General features: G+C 43.3%; 1 protein-coding gene and 1 long non-coding RNA gene across 4 annotated transcripts in view; one reads left to right on the forward strand and one right to left on the reverse strand.

Moving 5' to 3' along the window:
* Window positions 1-218: 218 nt before the first annotated feature.
* Window positions 219-13,261, reverse strand: LOC106998236 (uncharacterized). The gene is made up of 6 exons (XR_013417766.1): window positions 12,780-13,261; window positions 5,937-6,103; window positions 1,890-1,922; window positions 1,488-1,592; window positions 1,002-1,173; window positions 219-444 (listed from the first exon to the last, which is right to left on the reverse strand). It is a non-coding gene; the product is annotated as an uncharacterized LOC106998236 (long non-coding RNA).
* A 95-nt stretch (window positions 13,262-13,356) lies between these two features.
* Window positions 13,357-23,599, forward strand: part of STX18 (syntaxin 18) — a 125,575-nt gene continuing 115,332 nt past the window's right edge. For 2 of the 3 annotated variants that reach the window (XM_078001863.1, XM_028848104.2), the window contains exon 1: window positions 13,357-13,608. Coding sequence is in view for 2 of the 3 variants with exons in the window: in XM_028848104.2 (XP_028703937.1) it covers window positions 13,441-13,608 (168 nt within the window). In the remaining variant the exon portion in view is untranslated. 3 annotated transcript variants of the gene reach the window in all.

A 23,599-nucleotide genomic window follows, 5' to 3' on the forward strand; every position in this document is an offset into this window, starting at 1 on the left:
ACATTTTCCCCTTGAAACAGGATGTAGGAAAAATATTTTCCTATTAAATCCTTTTAAAGCGCAAGGGAAAGCATTTATTCTGTGATTTGCTGTCCAACTCAATAAAAAGTGGAGGATTCAGCCATCTTAATCATGGAAGATACTGTCAAAAAAGCAAAGGTGGTGGAAATTCAAGTTGGAAACCAAGATGCCATGCCAACAAAACAATGCACACGTTCTCTGGAGGGGATTTCCAAGTGTGTATCAAGCAGTTTATTTCTGCCATTATGTTGGGGAAACCAGTAAATGGGGTTTTATGAGGTGCTTTATGAAACTCCTGGGGTGGACGAAGTCAGCCCTGGGAAGAAGTTGCACCAAACTTCCCAACCTGGGGGCCAGGAGAAGGAGGGGAGAGAGAGGCCTTGAACTTTGATGACTGTTGATCACATTGTTGTGAGTTGATGCCTCTAAAATGGGGTGAACAGGGTGGGATAAGTACCTTAAAAGAGGCAGAAAGGACTAGAAGCTTTCAGAAGAACATTGCCTTGTGTTTGGATATTGGTGTGTCTCCTACTAGGTTAGATCCTCAAGGGGAAAAGGTTCTGTTTTCTTAATTTCTGTAGACCCTTGGAATATCACCAGAGCAGGCCTACAAACATTGAGAAATGGAAAAGAGTAGGTGGATCTCTCTGTCTTCCAGGAAGACACAAAAGGGGTGTCTACCCAGCTCATAATCACCCTCTCTTTTTATTGGAGCTACATCCTTGTGGTAGACTGAATAATGGCCCCCAAAAAATGTCCAAGTCCTAACCCCTGAATGTGTGAATATGTATTTCACTTGGCAAGGAGCACTCAGGTTGCAGATGGAATCTGTGATGTTGATCAGCTAGCCTTCAGATAGGGAGCTTATCTTGGACTATTTGGGTGGGCCCAATGTCATGACAGGCGTCCTTAAATGTGGAAGAGGGAGGCAGGACAGTCAGTGTCAGAGTGATGCAATGTGAGATCTCCACCCATCATACCTGGCTTCGGAGAAGGAGTGTAGGGCCGTGAACCAAAGAACGTGGGCAGCCTCTAGGAGCTGGAGAAGGCAAAGAAGTGGATTCTCCCTCAGAGTCTCCAGAATGGAACACAGCCCTTCCAGCTCCTTGATTTTAGTCCAGTGAAACCCACATTAGACTTTGACCTCTATAACTGTAGGATAACAAATTCGCATTGGTTAAGCCACAATGTGATCATTTGTTATAGCAGCAATAAAATATTAACATATCCCCTCCCCACAAATCCCCAGCCAGAGAGTGTATCCTGACAGTCACATTGGACCCAGATGCTAAAGCCTAGCTGACCAGACCAGGGGAAGGTCTGTCTCAAGCTGGGCCAGTATGGGACTTGGGATTGAGACATCAAGTTAGACCCTTTCTGTGACTAGGGGTATATTAGTGCATTTTCATGCTACTGATAAAGACATACCTGAGACTAGAAAGAAAAAGAGGTTTAATTGGACTTACAGTTCCACATGGCTGGGGAGGCCTCAGAATCATGGCGGGAGGTGAAAGGCACTTCTTACATGGTGGTGGCAAGAGAAAACGAGGAAGCAGCAAAAGTGGAAACCCCTGATAAACCCATCAGATCTCATGAGACTTATTCACTATCATGAGAATAGCATGGGAAAGACCGGCCCTCATGATTCAATTACCTCCTCTTAGATCCCTCACACAACATGGGAATTCTGGGAGATACAATGCAAGTTGAGATTTGAATGGGGACATAGCCAAACCATATCATTCCGCCCCTGGTCCTTCCAAATCTCATGTTCTTATATTTCAAAACCAATCATGCCTTTCCAACAGTTCCTCAAAGTCTTAACTCATTTCAGCATTAACCCAAAAGTCCACAGTCCAAAATCTTACCTGAGACAAGGCAAGTCCCTTCCACCCATGAGCCTGTAAAATAAAAAACAAGCTAGTTACTTCCTAAACACAATGGGGATACAAGTATTGGATAAATACAGTCATCCCAAATGGGAGAAATTGAACAAAACAAAGGGGTTACAGGGCCCATGCAAGTCCGAAATTCAGCAGACAGTTAAATTTTTTTTTTTTTTTTTTTTTTTGTTTGAGACGGAGTCTCGCTCTGTTGCCCGGGCTGGAGTGCAGTGGCCTGATCTCAGCTCACTGCAAGCTCCGCCTCCCGGGTTTACGCCATTCTCCTGCCTCAGCCTCCCGAGTAGCTGGGACTACAGGCGCCCGCCACCTTGCCTGGCTAGTTTTTGTTTTTTTGTATTTTTTAGTAGAGACAGGGTTTCACTGTGTTAGCCAGGATGGTCTCGATCTCCTGACCTCGTGATCCGCCCGTCTCGGCCTCCCAAAGTGCTGGGATTACAGGCTTGAGCCACCGTGCCCGGCCTAAATTTTAAAGCTCTAAAATGATGTCCTTTGACTCTAGGTCTCATATCCAGGTCACACTCATGTAAGAAGTAAGTTCCCACGGTCTTAGGCATCTCTGCTCCTGTGGCTTTGCAGGGTACAGCCTCCTTCCCAGCTGCTTTCATGGGCTGGCATTGAGTGTCTGTGGCTTTTCCAGGTGCCTGGTGCAAGCTGTTGGTAGATCAACCATTCTGGGGGCTGGAGAAGAGTGGCCCTATTCTCACAGCTCCACTAGGCAGTGCCCCATAGGGACTCTGTGTGGGGACTCCAACCCCACATTTCCCTTCCACACTGCCCTAGCAGAGGCTCTGCATGAGGGCTGTCATCCTGCAGAAAATTTATTCCTGGACATCCAGGCATTTCCATACATCTTCCGAAATCTAGGTGGAGGTTCCCAAACCTCACTTCTTGACTTCTGAGCACCTGCACGTTCAACACCAAGTGGAAGCTGCCAAGGCTTGGAGTTTCGACCCTCTGAAGCCACAGCCTCAGCTATGTTGGCCCCTTTCAGCCATGGCTGGAGAGGCTGGGGTGCAGGCCACCAAGCCCTTAAGCTGCACAAAGCATGGTGATCCTGGGCCCAGACCACAAAACCACTTTTTCTTCTAGGGCCTCCAGGCCTGTGACAGGAGGGATTGACATGAAGGTCTCTGACATGGCCTGGAGACATTTTTCCCATGGTCTTGGAGATTAACATTGGGCTCCTTGCTACTTATGCAAATTTCTGCAGCCAGCTTGAATTTCTCCCCAGAAAATGGATTTTTCTTTTCTATTGCATAGTCAGGCTGCAAATTTTCTAAAGTTTTATGCTCTGCTTCCCTTATAAAACTGAATGCCTTTAACAGTACCCAAGTCACGTCTTGAATGCTTCGCTGCTTAGAAATTTCTTCCACTAGATACCCTAAATCATCTCTCTCAAGTCCAAAGTTCCACAAATCTCCAGGGCAGTGGCAAAATGCCACCAGTCTCTTTGCTAAAACATAGCAAGAATCAAATTTGCTTACATTCCCAAGGAGTTTCTCATCTCTATCTGAGACCGCTTCAGCCTGGATTTTATTGTCCATATCACTATCAGCATTTTGGGCAAAGCCATTCAACAAGTCTCTAGGGAGTTCCAAACTTTCCCACATTTTCCTGTCTTCTTCTGAGCCCTTCAAACAATTCCCATCTCTGCCTGTTACCCAATTCCAAATTCACATTGAAATTTTCGGGTATCTTTTCAGCAATGCCTCACTCTACTGATCCCAATTTACTGTATTAGTCTGTTTTCATGCTGCTGATAAAGATATACCCAAGACTGGGAAGAAAAAGAGGTTTAATTGGACTTTACAGTTCCACATGGCTGGGGAGGCCTCAGAATCATGGTGGGAGGCGAAAAGGACTTCTTACGTCAGCAAGAGAAAACAAGGAAGAAGCAAAAGTGGAAACCCCTGATAAACCCATCAGATCTCATAAGACTTATTCACTATCATGAGAATAGCATGGGAAAGACCGGCCCTCATGATTCAGTTACCTCCTCCTAGGTCCCTCCCATAACATGTGGGAATTCTGGGAGATACAATTCAAGTTGAGATCTGAATGAGGACACAGCCAAACCGTATTAAGGGGTATCTCATATATTAATAAATGTAGGCGTTGAGTGGGGCTCATGTTCAGCCGTAGGAACAGAGAAGCACAGAAAACTGACTTGAGGAGATGATAATGACAATGAGGAAGAGAGAGGCAGAAAGAGTTCTGGCAGCGTTCTGGTTTTTAGCTTCTCTCTGAGGTAATGTATGAGTCTGCAGAACACAGTCCTCAGCCAGGTCACTGCCTCCCACTGGCTCAGGTTAAAGGGTGAAGGCAAAAGACCAAATGTCCTCAGTTGATAGATTGCTTTGACCAACTGAAAAATGCAGACTGGCCGATGTTGCCTCAAAACTACATGACTAAGGCTGCTTCCATGGAGAGGTATAAAAAGGAAATCCCTACTCACAGAAATCAGGAGCAGTTAAAAGGGTTTGTCTGCATTTTTTAGACAGAGGCTCAGAGAGGTGAAGTAACGTGCCCAGAGTCACACAGTTGGTGAGTTGGGCGGCTGAATTCAAACCCAAGTCTTTCCATCTCTGAATCTCAGGTTGTAGGGGTGTTGTGTTTTTGTTTCCTATTAGTCATCCTCTGTTAACTGTTTCCTGGACTTCTGTTTTAACTAGAAAGAACTCAGAGATCTGATAAATATCCCTTAGGTACCCTATAAAAATTCCATGGGTATTACAATACTCCAGGCTACCATTGTCCTGAGAGGAAAAAAGTCAATGTGTGATATAGTTGAGGCTGGTCTAGGCTTACAGTGTGCAGAGGCCTACAGGCCAAAGGCAGGACGGCGGTTAATTGGGCAGTGATGTCCCCTTCTCTCTTCTGAGGGCCTTTGTTCGCTAGTGCCCACCTCCGAGTAGCTCTGGGAGTAGAGAGCAGTGATGATGGATGCTCAGCTGCCCTTTGGCCTCCATCTTTGCCTGCTGGCTGGGCTTGTGTGATTCCCAACTGAATTGTGACTCTTGGCTTCAAGGATATTTGTGGAGCTCGAAGACCATCCTGCATGGTCAGAGTAAAGGGATGCTGACAGGATGGTTTTAATTCAGGGTGGTCTTAGTTCTGAGAGATTGCTGCCTCCAAAGCCGGACTCTTGGGCTGTGCCACACTGTGTGCATGTCATGCTGAGCCCCCTTGCACTTGCTGGGCTTTGTATTCCTGAATACTAATTTGGAGCAAGAGACAACTGAGTCTTCTTGAGGGCTAGAAGGGAGGAGTGGGGGTCATCCCCAAGGCCATTGCTGATGGCAGGAAACACCACAAACTGAGAAGCAGTTAGTTTTTAACCCTTGTGTCTCACCACAACCAAACACACACATGCGCGTGCACACACACACACACACACACACACACGTCTTCCCATGTGAAAATCAACAAAAAGACATGTCTTCCTTAACTTCCTAAGTCAAGCTTCTCATGGTGATTGCCTGAAATATGACAGGTAAGAGTTCAAATCACACGTAAATGCCCCATCAACTTTGCTCTTTCTAACCTGACCTCTTGAAATTTAGTCGGATGGACTCAGGATGACAAAAGAAGAATCCTTGACATCTTGGCACCTGTTTTGTCCCTGTGCTGACTCTTGTTATCCAGTGGCTCCTAATGTTGAAGTTCTGGAGGCAACTTGTTGTTCACTATCCCTGGGACTGACTTGGCTGTGTGGGCAACTGTCCCCTTCCTCTCTCTGCACTTACTTGAACTGCTTAGAATGGGCTTTCTTTTATTCGTTTTTGAGACAGAGTCTTGCTCTGTCACCCAGGCTGGAGAGCAGTAGCATGATCTCGGCTCAACTGCAACCTCTGCTTCCCAGGTTCAAGTGACATGCCTCAGCCTCCCGAGCAGCTGGGACTACAGGTGTGCGCCACCATGCCCTCTAATTTTTGTATTTTTAGTAGAGACGGGGTCTCGTGATGTTGGTCAGACTGGTCTTGAATGCCTGACCTCAGGTGATCCACCCACCTTGGTCTCCCAAAGTGCTGGGATTATAGGCGTGAGCCACCGTGCCCAGCTGAATGGTCTTTCTAGACTGAGAAGGGCAGCTCCTTGGGTGCAGACACTCCAGACGCCACAGCCGCTGGCAGAACCGCCATACAAGCTCTCTCCTATCTTCTGCATTCAAATAGCTCCTAAATAGAGAAGTTGGAAACAAGAGTTGAGTATGTCTACCTTCTCTGAGTCACACATGGAGAGTGAAATATTTGTTGCACGGACACCCTTTCTGCTGCACATTTGATGAAAAGAGCCCATTTTGGTGTGCTTTTTGGTTAGATTCAGTTCATTCTGGCCTCCAGTTTTCCTTGTGGGACAGGGGGCCTGGTCAGTTGTGATTCTCCAAGGGGAGATCAAATAAGAGATGGGGAAGGAAAGAAGAGCACCAGGCTAGGCAGCTGCAGGACTAATCAACCACAAGAAAGGTACAGACCCAGTGAAGCTGAAGGTGGCTTACCTGCAGGGCTGAGAACCCAAACAGGGGCTGAGGGCCACACCCAGGAAGTAGAGAATAGGTAATGGAGGAAGGATGGGCAGGGAAAAGAGTTAGGGTGCACATTAATTTCCTATGGTTGCAGTAACAAATGACCACAAGCAGAAATTTGTTTTTTACAGTCCTGAAGGACAGAAGTCCAAAATCAAGGTGTTGGCAGGGCCACGCTCCCTTCAGAGACTCCAGGGGAGAATTCTTCCTTGCTTCCTCCGGTTTCTGGTGGTCATCAGGATTCACGGGCCTGTGGCTGTATCTCTCCAGTATCTGCCTCTGTCTTCACATGGTCTTCTATTCTATGTGTCTGTTTTAAAGATATTTGCTATTGGATTTAGGGCTCACCAGGATAATCCAAAATCATTTCTTCATTTCAAGGTCCTTAATTTAACTATATCTGGAAAGACTTCCTTTCCTAGTAAGGTCAGGTTCATGGGTTCTAGGGATCAGGATATGGACATATCTTTTGGGCATAGCCAACATTTAGCTCATTACAGGGTGGGAGGAGACAGAAAGTAGGATAAAACAAGCCAGTAGGCCAGGGCAAGGGGCTCAGGATCCAGAACAAGAATCAGGTAGGAATGAGGTAGTGGCAGCCCCTCCTTTAGGTACCCTCTGTGTATTAGTCCGTTTTCATATTGCTGTAAAAATACTACCTGAGACTGGGTAATTTATAAAGGAAAGAGGCTTAATTGACTCACAGTTCTGCATGGCTGGGGAGGCCTCAGGAAACTTATAATCATGGTGGAAGGCGAAGGAGAAGCAGGTACCTTCTTAACACGGCAGCAGGAGAGAGTGAAGGGGCAAGAGCCCCTTATAAAACCATCAGATTTCATGAAAACCCACTCACTATCATGAGAACAGCATGAGGGACACTGCCACCGTGATCCAATCACCTCCCACCAGGTCCCTCTCCTGACACATGGGGATATAATTCCGATCACAATTCGAGATGAAATTTGGGTGGAGTTATAGCCAAACCATATTACTTCAACGGGTGGTTGGGGGACAAAGGCCACACCTCAAAGGGCTGGACCATGACAACCTCCTGTTTGCTTCCTGCCTTTCCCTCCCTTTTTGCGCACATCTGTTTCAAAGCTAAACTTCTGGGGGAGCTGCCGGAAGAAACCCACCTTGGGCCGAGCTCAATGGCTCATGCCTGTAATTCCAGCACTTTGGGAGGCCGAGGTGGGTGGATCACCTGAGGTCATGAGTTCGAGGCCAGTCTGGCCAACATGGTGAAACCCTATCTCTACTAAAAATACACATTCCCCCCAAAAATTAGCTGGGCATGGTGGAGGACATCTGTAATCCCAGCTACTTGGGAGGCTGAGTAAAGGCAGGAGAATTGCTTGAACCCAGGAGGTGGAGGTTGCAGTGATCCGAGATCACACCATTGCACTCCAGCCTGGGCAACAAGAGCAAAACTCCGTCTCAAAAAAAAAAAAAAAAAAAAAAAAAACCAAAAGAAACCCACCCTGAATTCTTTATCTAGGTTCCCTATTGGGAACAAAAGTTTCTTCTTTGAGCTTCTCATCCCTAGAGTCAGGGTCCTTTCCAGAGTCCTTGAGGGGAAAAAAATGGTTTTCAATGAATTTCATTAAGTTTACTTCCTAATGTGAAGGTATATGTTTTTGAAGGCCTTTCCTCTTGCGTTATAAATTCTACCCTGCCATGGTCACAGTCTTCCAAGGTTTCTGCCACTCTGACCCTGCCAGCCTGGTCTTTTCCACTGGTTAGGTTTAGGCACAACTGTTCTTTCCTCTCCATGCTTCATTCACTGAGGAATAATACTATTAAGATGGTGAGTGTAGAATACATCTAACATTCTTGTTTTGGTAGATACCTAGATATTGGTTGTCATCAGTCAGGACAGGCTAATGCTGCTGCAGTTAACAAACACCCACAAATCTGTGGACAATTCTCAATCTTAGTACATGTCTGTGATGGTTAATATTGAGTGTCAATGCCAAACAAATGGAAGAACATTCCATGCTCATGGATAGGAATAATCAATATTGTGAAAATGGCCATACTGCCCAAAGTAATTTATAGATTCAATGCCATCCCCATCAAGTTACCAATGACTTTCTCCACAGAATTGGAAAAAACTACTTTAAAGTTCATGTGGAACCAAAAAAAGAGCCTGCACTGCCAAGACAGTCCTAAGCCAAAAGAACAAAGTTGGAGGCATCACGCTACCTGACTTCAAACTATACTACAAGGCTACAGTAACCAAAACAGCATGGTACTGGTACCAAAACAGAGATATTGACCAGTGGAACAGAACAGAGCCCTCAGAAATAATACCAAACATTTACAACCATCTGATTTTGACAAACCTGACAAAAACAAGAAATGCGGAAAGGATTCCCTATGTAATAAATGGTGCTGGGAAAACTGGCTAGGCATATGTAGAAAGCTGAAACTGGATCCCTTCCTTACACCTTATATAAAAATTAATTCAAGGTGGTAAAGACTTAAATGTTAGACCTAAAATCATAAAAACCCTAGAAGAAAACCTAGGCAATATCATTCAGGACATAGGCATGGGCAAGGACTTCATGTCTAAAACACTAAAAGCAATGGCAACAAAAGCCAAAATTGACAGATGGGATCTAATTAAACTAAAGAGCTGCACAGCAAAAGATGGTAGTTTCATCAGAGTGAACAGGAAACCTACAGAATGGTAGAAAATTTTTGCAATCTACCCATCTGACAAACGGATAATATCCAGAATCTACAAAGAACTTAAACAAATTTACAAGAAAAAAATCAAACAACCCCATCAAAAAGTGGGCAAAGGACATGAACAGACACTTCTCAAAAGAAGACATTTATGCAGGCAACAGACACACGAAAAAACGCTCATCATCACTGGCCATCAGAGAAATGCAAATCAAAACCACAATGAGATACCATCTCACACCAGTTAAAATGGCGATCATTAAATAGTCAGGAAACAACAGGTGCTGGAGAGGATGTGGAGAAATAAGAACACCTTTACACTGTTTTTGGGAGTGTAAACCAGTTCAACCATTGTGGAAGACAGTGTGGCGATTCCTCAAGGATCTAGAACTAGAAATAACATTTGATCCAGCCATCCCATTACTGGGTGTACACCCAAAGGATTGTAAATCATGCTGCTATAAAGACACATGCACACGTAAGTTTATTGTGGCACTATTTACAATAGCAAAGACTTGGAGCCAACCCAAATGCCCATCAATGATAGACTGGATTAAGAAAATGTGGCACATACACACCATGGAATACTATGCAGCCGTAAAAAAGGATGAGTTCATGTCCTTTGTAGGGACATGCATAAAGCTGGAAACCATCATTCTCAGCAAACTATCAGAAGGACAGAAAACCAAACACCGCATGTTTCAGATGGCCTATTGTGGGACCTCACCTTGTGACCGTGTGAGTCAATACTCCTTAATAAGCTCCCCTTTATATATACATCTATCCTATTTGTTCTGTCCCTCTAGAGAACTCTGACCAATACAATGTCCTTGGTTGGCTATGCTCCATGTCATATTTACTTAAGGACTCAAGCTGATGGAACATTGGAACATTAGAGGTTGTCACAGCAGAGGGAAAAGAGAGCATGGTGAATCATACATTAGCTCCTAAATTCGCTGCCCAGAAATGAGACGTTGGTTTTCACTGGCAGCCTACATCTAGTCTCCTTGTATAGGAGTTTCTGCTGTAGGGAGCAATATTTAGGGATGCCAATACAGTTGATCCTTGATGACTCCTCCACCCTTCACAGTTGGAAATTCGTGTATAACTTCTGACTCCCTAACATCTTAACTAATAATAGCCTACTGTTGACCAGAATCCTTATCAATAACATCAACAGTCACTTAACACATATTTTGTATGTCATATGTATTAGATATTGTATCCTATCGATAAAGTAAGCTAGAGAAAATGGTATTAAGAAAATAATCAGAAGGGAAAATAAATTTACTATCCATTAAATAGAAGTGAATCATCAGAAAGTAAAGGTCTTCATCCTCACCATCATCACATCGAGTAGGCTGAGGAGCAGGAGGGGTTGGTTTTGCTGTCTTAGGGGTTGCAAAGGCAGAAGAAAGTCTGAGTATTAGTGGTCGCATGCAGTTCAAACCTGTGTTGTTCAAGAGTCGACTGTGTATTTTTCAGAACAGTGTCTGGCCCAATGAATGTTTGCTGAACGCATAAAGAAAACATAATTTGTGTACTACATCCAACTGGGCAGTTGAGTACTACGTCCAACAGGCCAGGCATGGTGGCATGCACCTATAGTCCCAGACACTCAGGAGGCTGAGCCGGGAGGATCATTTGAACCCTGGAGATGCAGTAGTATACTCTTATATTTCTGCTCATCCTTTTAATCCACATCCCCTCTCAGCTTTATGGGGCTTAATATAGTTATTAGTCAACTGTCAACTGAAGTCATTTTGCTCTTTGAAATTAAAGAATAAACACAAAATTTAAAAAGCACAACCCCATATCCCACGGTCTGTGGAAAGTTCAGCAGCCACCTCAAGATCTTTGTGACTTATCTAGGAATTTTATGCCCTCTGGTCACTTGTGGATTTACAACCTGATGTTTTGAGCTCAACTTGGGTCTTATATCCACCACAATCTTCTCTGCTCTTGCAAATCCAGACAGAAAACTTAGATTTTTGTCCCTACCCTTCTACCCAAAATATCCAACTGCAACAAACACGCTGTTCACACAAGGCACCACTCACTGAAGGCTTGATGTAGTTCAGCCTCCCTCCCACTCAAAGATCCTTCCCAGTTACCTACTTTGTACTTTCCTGGCCCCCTCCCTGGGTTCTGGCTTCTCTTTTTCTCCCCTCAATTCAATCCCCCTCACTTTACTATGCAGGGCAATCTCTCTTTCCTTCTACTCTGCCCCAAGCTTAACTTTGCATAGCCAAAAACTGATTAATGTCTGGATTAAACAAAGGGCCATTTATGCAAGATAGAATCATTGGCAGAGGTTTTGTAATTTCTTTCTCTTTTCCGCAGTAGGTGGAAGAAAGCTGTATGGAAATTCATTTTCCTTAAACTGCAAGAAGTGGCTACAGTTTGGGTTTAAATAATCTTTTCCTGGCTAGGTGAGGTGGCTCACGCCTGTAATCCCAGCACTTTGGGAGGCAGAGGCGGGAGGATCACAAGGTCAGCAGATGGAGACCATCCTGGCTAACACGGTGAAACTCCATCTCTACTAAAAATACAAAAAAAATAGCTGGGCGTGGTGGCGGGCGCCTGTAGTCCCAGCTACTGGGAAGGCTGAGGCAGAAGAATGGTGAACCCGGGAGGCGGAGCTTGCAGTGAGCCGAGATCGTGCCACTGCACCCCAGCCTGGGGGACACAGTAAGACTTCGTCTAAAAAAAAAAAAAAAAACTTTTCCTTCCTCCTTTCTGGTAAATATACACTTTCTTGACATCTATTTCTGATAAACTTTATTTCTTTAACACAGTGTTCTCAAACTTTTGGTCTCAACTCTTTTGCACACTTAAAAATTATTAAGGGCTCTAAACAATTTTTGTTTATATTGACATTATCGACATTCACTATATGAGAAATTAAAAACTTTTGATGTTTTTGAAAATCTTTTTTTTGAAGTCTGGCTTAATAGAAAACAGCTGTTCTGCATTTATTCCGTTGCAATATCACAGTCTAGCAAACTCAACTGTATGCAACTCATGAGAAAGTGAGAGTGAAAAGGCAAATAACATCTTAGTATTATGAAAATACTTTTATATTGACCATTAAAACCACTATTTTAATACACATTCTACTTGTGCATCCTCTTTATGGAAAAAAAAATCTTGAAGAAATCAATGAGATTTTGAATATCCTTAGGCCAGCCATGGTGGCAAGTGCCTACAGTTCCAGCTACTCAGGAGGCGGAGCCGCGGAGGATCGTTTGTGCCCTGGCGTTCCAGTCTGTAATGAGCTAGGATGGCGCCTCTGAATAGCCACTGCAATCCAGCCTGGGCAACATAGCAGACCCCCATCTCAAAAAACAACACAAAACAGAACCATGAACCAAAAATGCAGAAGAAACTCATTGACTGACTTGTCAATTTTAATAGCTATGGCTCAAGACGGTACAATTAAAAACTATGCATGAAGGAAGAACAGAATCCAGCGACATTAGGGCCACTCTTTCACCTTTGCCTCCATCTAAAGTTCCTATTCATCCTTCAAATCTCTGCACAGGTGACGCCTTTTCTCTACAGCCTCTTCCATCACCACAAATACGAGTGATTATAATAATATTATTAACGATTACTACCATTTATTGGCCACTTACTAGGAGCCAAGCAACATCAAAACACAGCACGCGTCAGCTCACTTAATTTTCACAGTAAACTCCGAGGAGGATGCTGGCTTCACTTTACAAAGAGGTGACTGAAGGGTGGAGAAGAAAGACCTCTGGCCTCTAGCTCTATGCCTTGCACATCTGCTCTGTCTCAGCACTTATTGCACCCCGAGGGTCACCGTCCAAGTGCCTCTGTCCTGCTCAAGGTGAGTCCTTGCAGTCAAAGGTCAAGGGTGGCTCGCCTCCACGTCCCCCGCAACCAAACCGCCCGCTCTCAGTGAGGGAGCCACCAGAAGGGAAGGAGCCTCCCAGCTTCCCGGTCCTCACGCTCCCGGAGCCCACACGCCCCAAAAAAGCACAGGAGAGCTCGCTGAGCTCTCCGCGCTGCTAAACCCTCCAAGCTTTGCCGGGAGAAAGAGGTGCCCGTGAGCTCGTCGCGGGGTTCCTCCTCCGCCAGGTGCGCCGCTGAGTTCGGAATCTTTTTCCTCCCGCCGCGGTAGCGGGGCTCAGGCCGGAACCTTTCTTCTCGCATCGCAGTTGCCGGTGGGGAGGAGTGCGGGGCAGGACCAGTCCTCCAGCGGCCGGGTTCTCGCCGCGGTCGCCGGCTGCTTACGTGAGCCGGCCCAGTGTGGGGCTGCGGGTACGGGTCGCTATGGCCGTGGACATCACGCTGCTATTCCGGGCCAGCGTCAAGACCGTGAAGACGCGGAACAAGGCGCTGGGAGTGGCGGTGGGCGGCGGGGTCGATGGAAGCCGGGATGAGCTGTTCCGCCGGAGCCCCCGGCCCAAGGGCGACTTCTCCAGCCGGGCCCGCGAAGTGGTGAGCTGGTTGCTATGGAAACGGCGGGTTGAGGAGGGGGCAGTCCTGCGACAGGGACCCCGAGCCCCAAACCACACCCCGTCCCATAAGCATTGTGTGAAGGAGGTGGCCCCAAGGGGGACAGGAGAGTTGGCCTCAGAGACCGGACAGCTTTTTGGGGAAGGAACAGCCTTATTTTAAGGAAGGGGGACGCATATTGGGGAACAGATTTCTCCTGCGGCGGCGGGGGTTGGGGGACGAGGAAGGAGACCCTCAGAAATCTCTATCTGGAAAGTGCACGGGCGGCTTTGTGAGGTCATGAGTTCGCCGTCACTACAGACTTGCACTCAGGGGAAACCTCACTGTCCTTCACTTCCTGTTGCAGAACTGACCACACCGTATTTGCCTGTGCTCTTTACTTGTCTGCCTCCCATCCCCAGATGAGATTAAAAACCATATTCATCCGAACTCTTTCTTCTCTTTGTCTCCGCGATAAGTAGGGCTCAGTTCCTCTTGAGACGAGTTTAGGGTCATCTTTCGCAAACACGGTGTTACAGTCATCTCAACTACTTTCTGTTCCCTGATCAGAGCAGGTGTCCCTTCATTTCTCTGGGAACAGGAACCTTTTCCTTAAGGGCAGGGACAGTTGTTTTCATCTCACAATGCATGACTCATAGCATTGCTTAGTAAATGTTTGTTGAATGAATGAATGAACAAAATGGCTGTCTTTCCCGTTAAACAGAAAATTCCATGAGGGGAGAGATGTTTGTCTTGTTCCCTTTTGTGTCCGTGACACCAAGGAGGGATCTAGGTTTTGTGGGGCCGAAAGTTTTTATAGTTATGTCTGCCGTCTTTAAGAAATAAAAATCACCAAGAGAGATTCAGAGCTTTGGAAGATGGAAGTGAGGGACCCCGAAGCTAAAACCTCATTAATTTCACAGTAAATCCTACTCTGCTTGGCATACACTTGGCACTGCATAGACACTCAGATGTTTTCGAATGAATGTATGCATGCATGCATTAATGACAGTTAGCAGAGGATACTTAAACATCAGAAAGGGGTTGGACCAGATGAATACACTCTCCCTATTGATGAACATCTATGAAGCACCTACTTTCTGACCAGCCTCATGTTAGAGTAATATGATGTAAAAGGAGTAGTGGAGTAGACGGACATAGACATAAAACAAGTGCCATAAAGCCTTGCAAGTGTTATGTAGGGCACAAAGAAGAATGTGGTCAGTTCTACCTGAGGATCAGAAAAGGCTTTATAGAGGTGATGATGCCCAAAACAAATCTTGAAAGAGGATTAGTTGGCTGCAGTGCAGAAGGGCATCTCAGGCTAAAAGAATAGTATGCGCTAAGATGTGGAGGTGTGTAAGAGTCTGATATAAGTTGGTTCAATAAACATTTGAGTGAGACTGGTATGTGGGACTCTCATAAAAATTGGACCGGGAGAGATCTTAAAGGGCTTTGTATATCACTGCGGAGTTTGAATTTTGCCCTCTAGGCCGTCAGATGTTATATGGTAGAGAAAGTACCAGAGAAGGAGCCAGGAGACCAGGTTGTTGTCTGAACCCTGCAACTGTTAGCTATATGATTTCATTAAGCAAGTGTCAAGACCTCAGTTTATTTACCTGTAAATGGTCTTTTTTTTTCTCCTCCTCCTTTTAAAAAACTACCCTGGTCCTCTATATATAACAAATTAAAGTGGAAGCTTCCTAGGCTGAAATGAGAGGAAGAGAAACAGGACACTCTCCCTCCCAGTTTGGCCTAAGCACTTCCTGGGGTTCCTTTTGTAGAACCGTGGTATGAATATCACAGTATTGGCGTTGTAAGGGTCCCTTCTGACTCTGAAACCACTGATTTATGAACACTGTGCTAATTTTGAGTCCTGCTCAGGGAAAGGGGGGATTTGGGAATGGTCGAGACAAGAGGCACAGTTGAGTTGGCAAGCCCTTTGGATAGCCCTGTGATCACTTCCACCGCTCCCTGAGTGGTGAAAATGTGTTTTAGACTTTTGAGTTAATGGGCCTCAGGGACAGTAACAGTCCTGTAGGGTGCTGAGTTCCCTGTCACTGGAAGTAATTAAACAGAGTGATGACTGCTTTTCAGAGATGTTTGAGAAGAACTTTGTGCATATGTCATAGGTTTGGACCGCGTGACAGTGAAACTTCCAATTCTGCTATGTATTGATGTGAGTAGGTGTCACATTACCTTAAGTGAGTACATGGGCTGTGTTGTTCAGGGACACTGTCCCCCTGACGTAGAGGAAACATACATTCTTGTAAGCAATTTTGATTTTGTGTTGTCATTGCTTTGCGTATTATCTCCTGTTCTTCCAACCATTCCCCACTCCCCATCTTCTTTTGTGGGAATTTTAACTAGAAGAGCTAGTGATGGATGTCCTGTGCTTTCACTATGATTAGATGTGTCAAAAGTTTGCCTGTTATTTTGTTTGGCCTGGATTCCTTATACAGAAAAGTCTGGTCAATACCAGAAGCACATATTCTAATTCAGGTTTAGCCCTGGTTGTCAGACTTAATGAAATGTAGTAAGTTATAGTATGCCTTTTGGTAAGTGCCTTCCTTGAAGCATTTGCTGTTACTTCTAGGATGCGTTTTAATCTGGTTCAATTTCTGTTCTTCCATTCCATTCCTCTAATACATGCCTGATGCCAGATTTCCATCTCACTGAATTGTTGTAAAGGTTATATTAAGTTTCATAAAATTGCATTGAAACTAAATCTTCCTTCCCTACCTCCCACCAATAGACTGATTTCTTCTGCATCATTCTTTTAAACATTTAACTTTTATGTTCAATTTTGCTAAATTTATATGTACTCAAATGCATGTCTACCCATTAAATTACAAATGGAGAGTAATGACTTTTCAGATTATCTGGGGGAGGAACTTATATTATTCGAACAACTCCAAATAATAATGAATATGTCACTCTGCAATGGGAATTTGATTAGTTAACTCATTTGAAGTGTGGGACTAATGAGGACGGTGGGATTGGAAAGAGACCTGGGCCTTGGGTTCAAATCTGGCTTCTCTTACTTAGAAATGGGTGAACTTGGGCAAGTCTGACTCTCATTTTCCATTTCTATAAAATGGACATGATAATACCCTACCTAACTCACAAGCTAAGTAGGGTAGCTTGTGAGTTACCCTACTCACGTAGTCTATATGTATATATTTTAAGAAACCAGAGTAATTATTATTGTTCCCCTCAAATACCTCCCCCCTCCTCATGTAGGCCATTTAGACATATTTTCTTTAGTGGCACCAAGCTATATTTTCCAAACCACTTAGTTTTCTTGCACTTTCATTCCTTGCTTATAAAGGGGAGCCAAGTTAAATGCATGAGGAATGAGTGAAAATCCTGGGTAGGTACTGATGAATCAGTGATGGTGCAGAAGTACTGTCTGCATTTGTAAAAGACGGTAGCATTTCTTTGCCAAGGTGAAACTCTTTCAGTGATGGCAGATGTGTGGCAGGTAGGCAGCTGTTACTTTCTTTTCTTCCTTGTGATCATGGAAGTCAATGCTCATAACTTCGTGGATCCCTAGAGCTCAGAATTCTTTGCAACATTGTCCCCCAGGAGCCATTACCTGTTATTAGGCTTGCCATTCAAGTTGAAATCTACTTGGCATATGGTAACAGTAGAATCTGTATGCTTAAAGCAGACCCATGTTGGTTTGTTTGTGTGTATGGTTTTTTTTTTCACTCAAAAGGACCTCGAGTTCATTTTGTCAATAGATAAGAAAACTAACATCTAAGTAAATGAAATTACTTGCCCTAAGTCATAGCAGTTGAGGTCATAGGACAGAGCCAGAACTAGAAGCCAGGTCCTTTGACCTGGTTTAATGCTGCTGTCCCCGTGTCCCCTACATCCTCCTATAATTTTTAAACCAGAATTTCTTTGGCTTCTGAATGGCAGTGAGTTTCTTCTTCTTGAGTTAATTCTGAATACTGAATACTGAATGGAACGTGGGGCAGGAGGACTTGGATTTGAATGTGTCTTATCTGCTATATGAACTTGGGGAAGCCACTTAATTCAGTTTCCTTATGTCTAAAATAGAGTGAGTAATGGCAACCTTATAAAGTTGTTAGATGAAATAAGAAGGCATCATGTAGATGCCTACATGAGTCTGAGTTCTTTTGATTGCAATTAATAGTAACCTAATGTAAACTAACCTGAACAAAGTGGAAATGCCTTAGCTCATATAACTGGAAAATCCAGGCATAGAGCTTCTTTCTCTGGCTCTTATCTGTAAAGCCCAGGAAGGAAATCTAGTTTCTGCTTGATTCTCAGCTCTCTCTTGTAGTGTTAATTATGGCCAGAGGGATGTTTCTTTCATTGGTCAGGTCTATGTCCACCTCAATCTGTGGTTAATAGGTGGCTTGGATACTATGTAGCCCCCACCAGAACCTTGGAAACGGCAGTGCCCTGTCTGGGAATAGGGAGTAAGGAATGTTGGGCAAGCAAAAGCAACAAAAACATCCCTCACAGTGCCTGGGACAGTGCCTGATGTGCCTTCACCTTGTCTGCCTGGCTGTATTCAGCTCTGTGGGGAATGAGAAACTAGAAAATGCAGGAGTTTATAATGACAGGTTCTGGGGTGAGGATAGTCCTGGAGATGCCTCATAGTGGCAGCTCGTCTATTCTCTTACTGACTTATAAAGGTTACGGGAGCCAGGGGTGGTTACCACACAGGTAACCAAGAAACCTGTCAGCACCGAACTGCTGTGCAGAGGCAGCAGGGGCTACCGGAGAGCCCTGGACAGGAAAGCAGGAACCCATGTTCTAGCCGCAGGTCTGCCAGTAAGTGGGCTGCTCATGTGATTTCTCTGGGCCTCAGTTTCCACATTAGTAAAACTGAGAGCTTAAACTAGATAACTACAGAGATTTCTTGTAGAATAAGGACATTTTGATTCTAAATAAGGTAATAGTGATCCTGAATTGCTGGGAACTCTATTTTCAGATTAGGCATGCAGATGAGATTTTGTTCTTGATAATACATTCTTTTGTGGAAGCTAAACTTCATTTTTTATTTACTTATTTTTAGGAATTGATTATCTTGAATCTTTGGCTGAAATTCAGAGTTCTTGGAGTGGCCCAAAGCCAGATGATCTGGTTCTGCTACCTCTCTGGCCTCACCTCCTCTCCCCCTCCTTTTGCTCACTCTACTCCAGCTACTCTGGCCTCTCATTTTCTCACATGCATCATGCACATTCCCCTCTTACAACCTTTGCATCCCTCTACCTGGAACACTTTTCTCCCAGATTCCATATGGCTTGATTTCTCAGTTCCTCAGGTCTCTGGTTAAATGTTGCCTCCATGAGGGCTTCCTTGAATGTCCTACGTAAAGAGGCATCCTTTTTCTGTCACTTCCCCTAGCATATCGTATATCCATTTATTTGTTGTTTGTCTACTAGAATATATGTTTTCTGAAAATGAAGAACTTTGTGTTGCTAGCACTGAATCTGTAGCTTCTAGAACAGTGTAGGGATGCAGGTGCTTAGTACATACTTCTTAAATTAATGAATAACTGTTAATCTACTGTGTCTCTCTCAGTTTTTGGGCTAGGTGATCTCTGTCCAAGGCTCATTGTAGTTCTAAAGCTGTGTGATCCTCACATGATTCTTGAATATTACATGATGCACGTTTATACTTAGTCCAGTATTAGGAGTAAGCATTCAGTATATAGTAGCTTTTATTTTATTACTAAGATTCAGTTCCCCCCTCAGCACGTGTACACTCTAGTGAAAAGGCAGGCACAGGTACACAACAACTCAGGTATGAGTAACAACTGTAACTTTTTTAGCATTGATTCCCCAGAACCTCCTTGATTTCCTTTTCGGAGGCAGTGTTGAGTTTGTGTGCAAGTGTTGGAACCCAAAGCTTGAGCTGGGACCACCTGGGTTATAAATTTTACCCAAGGGTTGAGTATAATCATAGTTAGGGGATTTCAGTTGAGGGAGCATGATTCAAAGAAGCAGTATCATGCAACAGGTACAGTGATTCCATGAGAGGCAGGAAGGACAGGAGATAGGGCCAAACCATACAGAAGTAGGATCAGGAAACAATGGAGATTTAGAATGCAAGCTGTGAACAGAGCATGAGTGTGCTGAATAATATAGATTTCTTTTTAAATATGGCAGGAACCTTTTAGCTAATGAAATAAGGAGCAACTTTGGTAAAAGCTGGAGTGAGAGGTTTAGGGAGAAAGGTTCATTCGCCAGCCTACCCTTCTCTTACCTTCCCCCTCTCCTTGAGGAACCCCAAGGAACCAACCAGAGGGCCCAGAGACACACAGTTTAAAAACCACTGCTTTAATGCTCTCCAGGGCCTCTTTTAGCTTCGTGATGCTATGTTTTTATGGATTGCAATAACTAAGTGTGTACTGTAAGGAGAGCTCAGCACTGCAGAGTTTTCATGAGATTGTGAATCCTTTGTGTGGATTACACTTCTGAATTTTGCCCAAGACTTAGGAGGACTGTAAGTTTTGAAATGTATTTATTCAGTAATTAATTTATACCATCATCCAATAAACACTGAACATCTGGTGTGTCAGGCATTGTGGGGCCATAAAAAAAAAGTATGAGGCATATGTCCCTGTTCTTTGAAAATATAGATAAAGGATACTTAAATCTCTTTGGGGGAGAATCAGTGGAAATCTCAAAGTGATCATCAAACTTGGCCTTTAAGGAGAAAAACCATTCCACCAGACGTAGGTAGAAAGGATGGATGTGAGCAAAGGCAGTGGCGCACAACAGCAGGGCAGTTTGGGAACCAGCAGCAAGACTGGTATGACTAGAGCCCTTTTCTAGAGGAGATCTGGGTGAGGATCAGAGTATCAGGGGATGAAGTTGTGCTGAAGTGGGTTAGAGCAGGGGTCCATAAACTGGCCCACAGGCCAAATCTGGCCCACTGCCTATTTTTGTAAATAAAGTTTTATTGGAATATGTCATTTTCATTTGTTTAAATATAGGCCAAGGATACTTTCGTGCTATAGCAGCAGAGCGATAGCCTACAAAGGCCTGCGAAACTTAAAAATACTTCCTGTCTGACCCTTTAGAGAAAAATTTGCCAACTCTTAAATGACAGCATTGTTAGCAGTGCTGAGGAGTTTGTACTTTATGCTCTGGGCTATGCAGCAGAGGCATGAATGGATCATGTTTGCATCTTAAACTAATCCGCAGTGCTGATGATGGGTTTGAAATGTAACAAGACTGACATGGGGAGCTAAGTAGGATGCTGTTGCAGTAATTCAGGTGAAACTGAGGGGCCGGTGACGGTAGGGTTGGGTGGGAGAAAATAGATGAAGTAGGTATTTAGTATTTAGTAGGTAGACTCAGCAAACTTAGTAAAACTTAGTAACTAATTAGTGGAAATAGAAAGAGGAGGAGGTAGAGTAATTCCCAGTTTTCTGGTTGGAAAAGTTAAATGGTAGAAGATTACAATAACAGCATTTTCAGGGTTAGAGTTGGGTGCCAGTTATTCATGCCTTCTTCTTAATTCTAAATAGTAAAGAATAGATCCAAGGAGCCCAGTGGACACTGAAGTTTTATTAAGACAGCATGTGGTGGATAACTCCCCAGCAGCAGTGCTTACTGATAAATCTGGATTGGAGAACATAGCTGGAACTCAATAGGGTCCTTCAGCCTTACTATATTTAGACCTTGGAGACAGTTGAGTACAAAATAGATACCCAGTGCATACGTACCTATGCCCAGCCAGTTGCATGGAGATTGAGACCTGTCTCAGCAATACGGCTGTCACTAGGCTGGGCCTTATGGTGGCGAGAAGTACAAGGGGGTAGAGACTCAGGAGGGCCCGTGTGGATGCCAGGTTCTCTCCTGTTATTCTCAGTTCTGCTTTCTTTATTCTTGAATGAAACTCATCCTGGGGGTAGTGATTATATCACATGTTGTAGAAGCATGATTCTCGGGGATAGTTGATTCATTTTCTCCTGCATTCCATGAAGAATCTGGAGTGTGTCAAAGAGTTCCCTCTTTCCTCACTTTTGAGTTGGCAGTTGACCAGTTATTATGTGTATCACCTACTAGGGTAGGGCTTCAGAAACACGTCTTCTCAGTGTGACATTTTTAGTGAATTCTTCCCGTCAGGGGCTGGCTTCATTTTGGAGGCCCAAGAACCAGATTTATTTACATATTGGGTCTAGAACCATCTGTCAGGGCAGATATCAGCCAAGCTCATATCAACCTGTGTGTAAGTCAGAATACCAGTTAATTTGTTGTAAGCACTATAAGTAATGTGCAGAAGGATACAAATTTTGGAAACTCAGTCATTTTTGAGCTTCTGCTGTAGGTCAGGAACTCAGTTAAGGACTTTATGTGCCCGATTTCATTTAATTTTTCTCTTTTTCAGGGGATAGAAATATATTATTGAGTGATTTTATAATATTGATTGTATTATGAATAATGTAATTGTTGAATTCACATAAACTTGATGTTTGAGGTCTCTTACTACATGGAAATCCATATGGGCTCCCTCTGGTGGGTAAAGTGTCAGTGAAGTCTACAAATATTAATTACAACTTATGGTATGAAAACCATTTTATGTTTAAAACGTATTACATTTAATATTGACTTAAAAAGAGGCACCTTCAAAACTCCTCTAAAAGAAAGTGAATAAACCAAAAGAATGAAAGTATGGTATATTGAATGAACCCAATAACTCAGATATGGAAAGCTTGCAGCACAGTTGAAATTTTACATTCGGTAATACTTTTTTCTTTCTTACAGACTTTCAGATCCTCAAAGTCTATGAATACTAAAGTTTGCCAACTTCCACTTATCACCATCTAACATATGTCTGTTTGTCAAAATGTTCTTATGGAATTTGTAAGCTGTATTTAACCAAGAGAGAGACACTTTCCATTTCACAATATTGTAACATTTCTATCTAATTTATAGTCAAATGATAAGAAAACTCTGGTGAAATGAACACTTGCCTTTTCTTGGACATTTTCTCCAGCAGTGAATTCTGTAGTCTTAGCAGAAGTAAGAGGCTACAGCATGTCTTAATCAGAGGAATTGAGACAGGAATTAAAAAGTGTATGTTCTGAATTATAAATACTTTTGGCTTTGCCAGTAACTTACTGTGTGATCTTGGAGAACTCACCTAACCTCTCTGGGTGTCACTCTTCTGATTTTTAAATGAGAGGTTTTGACTAGATAATCCGTAAGGACCTTTTCAATGAGATGGTTGCATGACTCAGAACTCTTTTTCTGAAAGTCCCAGGATATATTTTTAAATACTTTTTGCAGTGATAACTGCCCATTACCTTGTGATATTTTCCCAGATTCTCTGAAAGAGTGAGGTTTTTTTTTTTTTTTTTTTTTTTGGTTTGTTCTTTTTTCAAAGTTAGCATTTGGTGTGTTTTCACAAATGTATTTGATTCAAAAGTGGTTATATAATTTTATAATGGACTTTTATCAGCAGGGCACATTTTTGAAGTTGACTATTTTAAAATCTGATTATAAAATTAGTAGGTGCTCATTAAATAGAATAAGGAAGAAAATAGTTCACATTTAGTACTACTGTCAGGAAATAACCATAGTTAAAATTCTGGTGTTTAACTTTCCAGACATTTTTTCTATTAAATAAAATCAGGATTTTTCTATAATACTGTTATGTAATCCCTCTCCACATGCCCCCCCTCCTTCCTTGGGGGAGTAGAGAGGGGTTACATAACAGTATTGTAGAAAACAATATATTTTGGAAATTTTTAAATATCAGTATATATTGCTTTTACCACCAGTTTATTTGGCTGCATAGCTATTAAAAATAGTAACAAAGAATTGATTTATCTGAACCCCTGTTGAAAGCTATTTAGACTGCTTCTAGTTTATTAGTATTGTAAGCAAACTATATTTTTAACCAAATTAGTTTGAAATTGATCATAGCCTCTTAAAAAAGACAAAAAATATAGTTTGTTTTTCATTTAATCTTTTCTCAAACGTAAAAAATTGAATGT

This window comes from Macaca mulatta, chromosome 5 (genome assembly GCF_049350105.2).
Source record: "Macaca mulatta isolate MMU2019108-1 chromosome 5, T2T-MMU8v2.0, whole genome shotgun sequence".
In the NCBI taxonomy this organism is placed as follows: domain Eukaryota; kingdom Metazoa; phylum Chordata; class Mammalia; order Primates; family Cercopithecidae; genus Macaca; species Macaca mulatta.